A 10001-nucleotide genomic window follows, 5' to 3' on the forward strand; every position below is an offset into this window, starting at 1 on the left:
TCGAGTAATCGTCTGTGACAAAATTCACGGTTGATATCTTGATCTCACAATTGCTCGTGCAATTCGTAGAATTCTTTCCCCCATGCAACTTTTCACTTTTGCAATTTTCTTCTCGATCGACTTTGTTTCTCCGCACGTGAAGCTGCGAAAGGACGTTCCAAGAATCGCTTACAATTAGACTGTACGATTTCGTGAAATTTAAAGAAATTGATAGGAAGTAAACCACATTACACTTCCCAGACACATTCTGTCAATTTTTCTAACTTATAACAATTTTTATAACTTATATAATTGAGCTTAATGGGATAAATTTTCGTTTTAAAGTAATAAGTGGATTTTTTATCAGGATTGAAATAAATAAGACGTCAATCTAATGAAAATTTTAGGATTTCTACCCAAACGACGAACATGTCGTGAAGTTGAGAAATTAGCCAAAAATCGATCTGCTCGGTATCTACCAATTTCCCCCAGAACAACGATCTCGCCGGAACGAAAGATCTTCCCGTTCGATCTGTTAATAATCCCGGACGGATCATAAGTCAGAGTCCTACGGGTTGTCTACCTGCGGCGCGACATTTCACGCGGCCTGTTCTCGGGCAGGTACAATGCGAGGAGGCGATTGCCCACACGGTGCCCGCGGCTCGCACATCCGCCGAGCGATGTAAACCCGCTCGGTCAGTATAAAGTCCTCCGGTACTGTTCGCGATGGCGACAAGGCCAACGCTCGTATTTCAATTCCCTTCGTGAGACTCGAATTCGAGTCGCGGCCAGTCGCCTATCTTCGAGGCGCTCGATAACGAAATTCTCTCCCGCTGTTATCGCCCGATCTGTGCTGTTTCGACGTGACAGCACCGAAAGAGAGAGAGAGAGAGAGAGAGAGGAAAGAGGAAGGACCAAGTTCCGGTATCGGTATCGATAACCTTCGCAATCGTTGGAAATTTTCGTGAATTACTGACCTATTGTTTGTTGGTCTTATTGGGGATTTTTGAAAGGTTGATTTAAGCTGCTGCTTAGGGAATGGCGCGGATCAAATCGAACTTGTGAAACCGATGAAACGAGAGTGTGGTATCCAGGAGTGTCAATTACGGGGAGATTGAGGTGATCGTTTTGGCAAAAGTAAATCTATTTGAGATACGAATTTGAATGTATGTAAGGTCGTTGATGTATTCTCGGTGTAACTCATCATTTTGAGCGAAACGTGTGCCTATAGTTCGAAAATTTCGTTTCCTAAGAATTCTTTTAATATTCTCTTTTATCTGTGGGTGAAAATTGTGCAATGATGAGTCTCAACTATATTTTGATGTATTGTATGTATAACATTTAAAAATACAAAGAAACGTAACATTTAAAAATTTAATAAACGCGAATGTTGAAAAAAATTCATTCATTGGCACTATAACGAGGCACAAGTGTGACAATTACATTGACACAATTCAAAATCGATATAAAATTGTTGAAAAGTATAAAATTAAAGTTGCAAAATGTTCGTTGAAAGTATATATTTAGTAAAGAATTACTAGCACAAATAGTGTATTTTATACACTGATACAAATAACTAATTTAAACACAAAATAGATAGATTCTGGACTTTTATGCATCTTCACATTCTTGTTAATTGCAAACGTATTGCAACAAATATTTTATACTCATACCACATGCTTCGTATATATATATGAAATTCCAAAAATGTCCGGCACAGCGCAAAATACGATACATCAATCATAGTTTCCTACGTATAAATATTCAAACACCAACTCACTGACCAACCTACCTACCCTAATGTATAATATAATCAAGAAAATGTTATTCCATATGAATAAATAAACGCGCGGAGAGCAGAGAGAGCGAGCGTAGAATTTTTAAGGAGAGCAAACAGAGACCGGTGACAATGGAGCGGAAGAAAGTGGAGCACGTGTGTTGTACGAACGGGCCACAATTCATTTCTCAAAGCGATGCAGAGCGGATGCTACTTAGCATGCTCGTCCCACGGAAGCGGTTCATTGATCATCGAACAAGCCACCGTGCGCCTCTATTTGAAATCTACGAGGCTCTCCTTTCGTTCGCAAAAAGTCACCCCGTCGCCATCGTCGTAATCGGCACATGCGCCAATTGGCAGCTGCCATTTCGGTAATGAATCGGGCAACCCGAGATACGTCGGGTTCTGCTGATTTATCGGTTGATTAGCATACGAGGCTTCGGTTCGCGTGGGGTTCCCAATCCGAGAGTGCAAGCGTCCTTTGAAATTGACGCTTCGATTTCGAAACGGAAGTGAGACGTTGTGTCGACCATTTTTGGAAGACTTGGCGAGGCTCCGTGAGAAAATTGACCCTCGACTTTCGTATGTATATTCTATTCTCGTGCAGTTCGCTATTTCGTATTTAATAGGTGGATTTTTATCGATATGATAATTTATCTCTTAATAAATTTGTAAAGAAAATATCGGATGCTAATCAATAAAGCGTTATTTATTTATACGACACAGTGCACCTCGTTAGAGAGTAAATATTTTAAAAATACTTTTTCATGTTTCTTTTTTACATTTCAAAAACCAATTAGTCGAGCACTTAATGATGATAATAAATAGGTAAATGGGTAATAATTCAATAATAATAATAAATAGATAATTACTTCTTTCTTTAATTGGATTTCCTCCGTGTGTTGTTGATTGTCTTTAACTTCTTAATAGGAGAGAGAGCCAACTTAAAGTTCCACGGATGAGTTAATTCGTCGATTAAAGGTGCAATGTTACATGATTTTAGAACGAGTTCATTTGATGGAAAATTTTATTTCTACAAAAGATTTTATACAGGATTTCGTTTACTTGGGAATGATGTTTTAAATTGAATCGATTAATTGATATCCTGGGTATTGATTTATAAATAATGCGACGTCACACGTTAGAACGAATTTCAAAGAAAGTTCATTTATCCATGGTCCCTCCGTTTGATCCAACTGACCCAACGATCTGAAAAAAAAAAAAGAGACACGTAGGCAGGTATGTACATCCGTGTTCAAAAGGAATGAATAATAAAACAGCCATTCTTCCATCGCAGAACCAAAGGAAACGTTCGAAGGCGTCGTTCGAAACGTTTCGTCGCGTCGATTCGTTTCCAGTGAAATTCACTTATCGCGGCAAGTGTATCTAATTATCGCCGACAAACATTCGTCCGCGGACGATTCGATTAACACGGGACGGTGGCACGGTCCCGTAGCGACGACGTCAAGCATCGGCGATCGATTTATCTCGCGAGGCGCGAACGCCGCAGCCGTGTTCCCGTTAAGCAACGATTTATCAACCGGCCGCGGCGTTAATGTATTCGTAAAAAGGCGCGCAGCTGCTCCCCGATGGCCGCGTGTCGCACAATGAAACAACATCGCGCAGGGGTTGATTTCAGGCGAGATGATTTTTCGCGCATGTTGAACGCGGTTTTAACGTCGTCCGTCCATCTCGAGGAAAATTCAATAAATTCGAATTAAATTTTGTCGTATTGCACGAAGATATCTTGCTAATAATTCGTTAAAAAAAAAAAAAAAAAAAAAAAAAACGTTTGTGTAATCGTACTTTCACGAATCGATGATGAACGAATGAAAGAACGCAAAGATATAAATTTTTCTTTTAATTTTCTGTATGCATATTGATCGTATATGATCATGGTGAATCCGAGCTTGTTGAATGTTCATTACAAGATATTATTGTCGTGACAGAATGATGTTTCGAATCGATGTAATATAAGGATCCAACAAAAATTAAGTTTTCTGTAGATCGTGGATGAGTCAGTTGAATATTAATTGCGCATTTTGAGGATTCGAAAGTAAATAAGCGTCGTAAGTAACTGTCCGATAAAAGTACGCGAATAAGGAAGAAAAGTCCCGGGAAAATATAGAGAAGGGAAAAAGGAGAGGAGGAAAGGGACAGAAACAGAGGCGAGAAGGATGCAGAAAGGAAAGGAAGAAAAAATAAAGAGACAAAAGGTGAAGCGCAATGAGAGATGGGTTTGGCGGGGGTTTTCAATCGACAATCAATGAAGCGCGTCCGCGGGATTAAAGGTCCAATGGAGAGAGATAGATCTAGATTCGCGGTACTGGCTAAGCCAATCGGATCTGGTTCAAGGAACCCCGGGGACCCGCGGCCGTATTTGCAATGCAAAGTAGGCGACCGTGCGTCGTAGCTACCGACGAACGAGCACCCCGCACACGCCATACGTCCTCTTCCTTCGAAAGGCCCTCCACCTCTTTGTCGCTCCACGACACATGGCTACGTTCGATTATTTAGATATGCAGATGATCCCGCGGAAAGACCGACCGGGAACACGGAATATACTTGGGGATCCTCTGCGTTGAGCCAGCGAGCAGAAAAATGGGAAATTTCTGTCCTCTGTTTGACAAAAGAATGTTTAGCGTTGGTCTGCGCGATATAGGTATACATAAAATATTCTATTCGTTTCTTTTTCTTCGGTGTAAGGATAAAATCTTTAGGAGAGGTGATAAAGATATTCGATTTGTAAAGTGTGATTAGAATGAAAATATGCGTGTGTATTATGCATCATCGATTAAATAGGTTTTGTTATAAATATATTAGACAGATATTCGATCACAATATTTTATTTTATTATACGGATATTTTATTTGTATCATGTGTTTCGTACAATACATTTATTTGACAATTTTTTAAGGAAACACGAATGAATTTATATTTACACGATCTATTACTTATGAAAAGTAGTAAGTGTTCTTCATCAAAATACTCCGTTCTATAAGTTATAGATTGTTTCGTGTCATTTGCAGTTTAATCTTTCTTCCGTATCTAAGTACATATGTATTCATTCGAAAGAGTTTTATTTAAATTTGCTAAAAAAAATACACGGTCAAATGTGAAATATTTAAAATAGAAAAACAAGAGCACCACTAGATTGAATATAAATCCTCATCGTAAATTGTAATTCCATGGTAAACTTCGTCCGACTTTTTCCTTCCAGTATGTTCCCTAGCAAACAAATTGGTACTTATAAAATACTCGGAAATTGATCGAAAAAAACAAAGGATGAAGAAAAATCTGCACACTTTGTTCCTGGATCTCGTTTCAATTTACAAAATGAGACGGAAAATATCTCTCGGTAACCAAGCACGATGGGGTTGGCAGCCCTGTCCTCGCGAGCACAACCCACTTTTCGACGAAGGGATCTCATTGTTGGCCAGGAATTTGCATGTCGACGCAGTTCATAGAAGGGGTGGTGCCTGGTAAGGAACACGGGCTGTAAAGTCACCCCCACCGCCGAGCTCAAGGGATGCTCATTTTTCGGGCATATGCGCGCGTATTCCGTTCTCGATCCAGGGTGTCATCGACACCGAGCCGGTCTACCCCACGCGGTAGACCTTCAGCAGCGATTTTCTTGGTGATTTATCGTCCCTTGGCCCGTGGCTCGTTTACATATCGTTCCGAGCGTTTCTCCTTCTCCCTCTGTTGGTGACACACGCGTGTCAGCCAGCGATTTGCAGTTTCGCAGTGCAGTTGCCCTCCACCTCCCCGTTTCACGCGTGGACAGTCGATTCTTCATTGCAATTTTCGTGTCCACCGAGAGTTAGAAGGTATTACAACATCATTCTCTCTTGGCACTAGTTGAAGATTAATACTCTGAGCTTTCGCTCTGCTGGGTTTTCAGAAATCGCGTCAAAAAGCAACAAGCTTTCTCTGTTATTATTATTCCATCCGTCTCGTTACACTGCGGTTGTTTCTGTTTTATTATAGTTGCAGAAACGTTTACACATTTGCGTGAAATAGCTACTATTTTTTTTTTTTTTTTGGACGAAGAAGTTTTAGGAAATTTTGCTGCGTCTAATTCTGGCTTTTTTTTTTTTTTTTTAATTGTAACCGTGAAAAGTAATTTCAAAGATTCGCTTAATGTCTTTCTTTCTTTCTAGATTCTACAAGTGTATGAAGTTTTAAGAAGTTTGAGTATTTTCGATGTGGTAAATTATTGTTCTCTCCTTAATTTAGTGAACAGCGTGATATAATGAATCAGTGTAATATAATGCATTCAAAAATATTGTAAGTAGTAGCTGTTAGTTTTGACGAAAGCTTGGAGAAACGGTGAAAAAAATTTAGAAAATTGAGACGAGGTTTCAATTTTATTTCATTAACACGTACAATATTGTAATCGCGTAATTTTTAGGTCGAAAAGCCAAGTATGAAATTCTACAAAATCTCAGTAACGAAAAGCAAAGTACATAATCAAGTACACATTTCCTTCAAAACAGAAAAATTAGTCGCAGAATAAATCTACGCTAAACAATCTATACTGAAATGTACCAAAATGGAGAATTCTCGAGTAGAGATGCACGTGAAATTATTTATTATTATTTCAAGGAGTTCTTGCACGTCGAACGTTACAATTTCATTAGTTTCTCATTCCCGCAGCCAGCAATTCATTTTCAATTAAATGCCCGGAAGATTCCTCGGACTACAGACAACAGAAGTCAATTCAGCTCTTTCCCCCCGTTGACGATTAAAACGCCTTTATTACCAGCAATTTGTTAATCATCGGTTAAAATAAACGCTGGCAATATCGTCCACGAGATACCGCTATAATTACACATACACAAACATGAAAAGAGAACATCAAACCACTCGCTTGCTCTCACACCTTTATCATCTCTTTTTCTCTTCTCTCTCTCTTTCTCTCTTTTTGTTCACTTTCGTTGGTTCTTCAAGCTCGGCCCGATTTCCTTCTTATTTTTTTCCCTCCCTTTCCGCCGGATTCGTCTTCACCCGGCGTGTCGACTGTCTCGATTATCGATCGACCACCTTGACGACGGCTTGGGAATTAATTGGGACGACCTCGTTAGCGGCGGATATCGACGACCATCGAGAAAGAGATCCGAGGGTTTTCGTTTGCACCCGTAAAAAAATCCTGCTCTTTTATTTGGCCAGGTAGAGCGTCCGTGTGCCAGCGTTTCGGAGCGCAGCTGCTCGAATCAACTTCATTGAAAGAAACTTTGCCAGGAGAGGATTTCTTCTCCCTTCGTTTATTTTCGGGATAATTTTCTCGTCCGAGTGTTCTCTGTAGGTGTGACCTTTTGGTTTTTAGGCTCGGTCAAATCGATTAGATGAATGATTGAAAATTTAAAAATCAAACGACGAGGAAATTTTGAGATTGTTCGGATCTTGTTATAATTTCTGGTTAGATTTCATTTAGATTATTTAGTGCGAAGTGATTGTTCACGTGTTGTGTGATTTACATTGAACGTCTGCCTATAGGTGACATAAAATGAAATAACTTGAGATATTTGCGACACAGTTGAACTTCATTATTATTATATATATAAAAGATAAAGCTTAAAGATAAGTTTCAAAAATAATATTAAAAAGAGGTGTATAAAAGTAGACGCTTCGATGAGACATAAAATATTTAACGAACAGTCTTTATGAAGCTATTAATTTACATGAAAATCTGTAGTATGATTCTCATTTTATCGAAGTATATAAACAACTTTGTTCGTTTCATCATACGAAACAAGAAATGTTTCATTTTTACAAAATAAAATACATTTAAATGTCTTAAAACTAAAGACAAATACAATTTCGTGTAAATCAACATAAAAGAAACGATGTTTCATTTTCGATGATCAAATCGTTCACAAAATTTTCTTGCCTCGAACCATACACGCATTTGCAATCTACAGAAGTATTTACTTAAAAGACCCAAATTAAAACAAATTCTTCTACACATTCTCGAAACGAATCTAAACGATCTTTCCAATTAAAGTTTCATAAGGATCAATTAAAAATAAATCGACTACTCAATCTTGGCCAGAAAAGAACTAAACGATTCGCATTTTCTCGCAATACGGGGACCGTATTATATATGTCGAAAGTAGTACAAGTCCACTTATCGAGGAGACTGAGAAAACGAAAGATTTCCATGCGCTATAAAGTTCGTGAACAATTTATAATTCAAATAATAAAATCATATACTCGCCAAATCGAAATTTGCTGAATGGAATTGTACGGTCGATGCAAACGCGAGCACTTCCGGTGCTCTCAAAATGGTCCACGTGTCTCAATAAAAATCAATAAATAAATAAAAGAAAAAAAAAAAAAGAAATCGACACTTTTATTAGTCTGAGAGAATGAAGATCTTGTTAATTGGCGGTGCATCAGGCCAGACGTCATAATTACGATTCGTCGATTCGACACAGGGAATCGTATTCTCGGGTGGCGCTCGCTCTGGCAAAAACGTGGCGCGTTGAAACGGCGGAAGAAAGAGGGGGGGGGGGGGGGCCGCGGACGCAATCCGGCCGGGGGGAGGGGGAGGGGAGAAGAATAGAGTTGTAAAGCGAACGACGAGAGCTGCTAGTTTTTCCGAACGTGTTTTCTCCGTGGACTCGCGCAGCCAGACAACTCCGTTGTCGGATCGGTCCGATGCACGCACACGAACGGATGCACGACACGGCAGACGCTCGAGGTTTTATCGCGCTATAAAACAATCGGTGGGTGTCTCGTAATGATCGTGGAAACCTTTATAGACGTAGAGACGTGGAGAGCCGAATGCCTGCGAAGGCCGGTGCGTTTCGCTCGGTAATTTCGAACCGAGCCGCGTTTCGAGAAGGTAAGATTTAAGGCCATTGATTTAAGGCTCGGGGCGATTTTAAGTCTCGGAAGTGCCACGAGAACGATGATTGTGTTAACTTGATGATTGTGTTCGAAGATTGGTGGAAATTGATTGACTACTGATTTTTTTTTTTTTTTTTTTTTTAAATACGTTTCTGTTTCTGAGATGTAATAGAATGTAAGTTACGTTTCAAATGGTAATAATTGAAACAGGTGCCTCTGTGGGGATTATTATTAATTTTGATAGAAATACCTTCAATTGGGGAAGAGGAGAATTGGAAATTGGTAGTTTAGTGCTGAGAAGGAAAATTGGGCAACTCATTTTCACTATGAGAAACTGGAAATTGCAAAAATACACATAATGCACGGAATATGTGAAAATATTTATTATATTATGCATGGTAGATAAAAGTTTCTCTCTTCAATTATGTTTAAAATCGCCTCCTCTGTATTCTAAAATAAATTCTTCTAACAGAAAGAAAGAAATTCCGAAAAGAAGAAACTAAACTTTCATCGATCGAACAAAAATTTCTCACCTCCTGGAGATAATATTTCAAATATCTGAGCAACGAATTTAAATTAAAAGAAAGAAACCAATAATCCGAGTATTTCAAAACTATTTGAAAACGTCTGTGACTCGAAAAAATAACATTTTCAAATCTAAGACTAAAATTGAAAACGAAAGAGAAGAAGAGAAGCCTTCTTCGGACGAAGCAGGCGACAGGCGCCACGTCTCCCTTTAATTTAAATCGCATCATCATTTTCGCCGAGGGTCCGGTGACTGACAAATAATCATCTTCGTCGGCCGGCACGCGGACGAACGCGATGACAAGATCTTCCTCGATATCTCGCGGTTATTACGTGTCCTCCAGGAGGCGAGGACGTGTTTCGCGAAAACGCGGACGATCACGTATGCACGGGACGTTCCAGGTTAGCGCGTCTGTCCCCTTCGCGTTCGCGCTTTCGAGTCGGGGCCCGAGCGTGTACGCGCGTCTCGCTTCCACTTCGTGGACACGCACGCGGAGAAAGAGAGAAGCAGGAGGCTGGTGGAGAGAACGAGGTGGAAAGACGAAGGAAAGATAGGCCATGTCCACGCGAGGATCGCCTACTAGAAGCCGCCGGGCCCGAGGAAAAACTGGCAGGCACTACTACGACTCTATTCAACGCGCTTGTCCCGCTTTATTCCCACGAGGCGCTTGCCGGCTACAAAGAACAGATAGAAACGGGGAAAAAGTTGATAGACTTTTATGAATTATTGGACGAGGAGAGCACGAAGATGATTTAGAAAGCGTTCTTCGAGCTGCTATCGAGCGGGAGAATGTTGAGCGATCGGATTGATATATGGTTGTTGATGATTTCTTTGTCTTTCCTTCTTTCTTTCTTTTTTTTTTTT

The 10001-nt window shown here is 39.9% G+C and overlaps 1 protein-coding gene across 1 annotated transcript in view; it reads right to left on the reverse strand.

Moving 5' to 3' along the window:
• Nucleotides 1-2816: 2816 nt before the first annotated feature.
• The window catches only part of LOC122535039, a 10476-nt gene continuing 3291 nt past the window's right edge, over nucleotides 2817-10001 (reverse strand). The window contains exon 3 of the mRNA XM_043666201.1: nucleotides 2817-2965. Within this exon, the coding sequence (XP_043522136.1) occupies nucleotides 2925-2965 (41 nt within the window). The 3' untranslated portion in view covers nucleotides 2817-2924. The remainder of the gene's footprint in view (nucleotides 2966-10001) is intronic.

Source organism: Frieseomelitta varia, unplaced genomic scaffold (genome assembly GCF_011392965.1).
Source record: "Frieseomelitta varia isolate USP_RPSP 00005682 unplaced genomic scaffold, Fvar_1.2 scaffold_665, whole genome shotgun sequence".
Taxonomy (NCBI): Eukaryota; Metazoa; Arthropoda; class Insecta; order Hymenoptera; family Apidae; genus Frieseomelitta; species Frieseomelitta varia.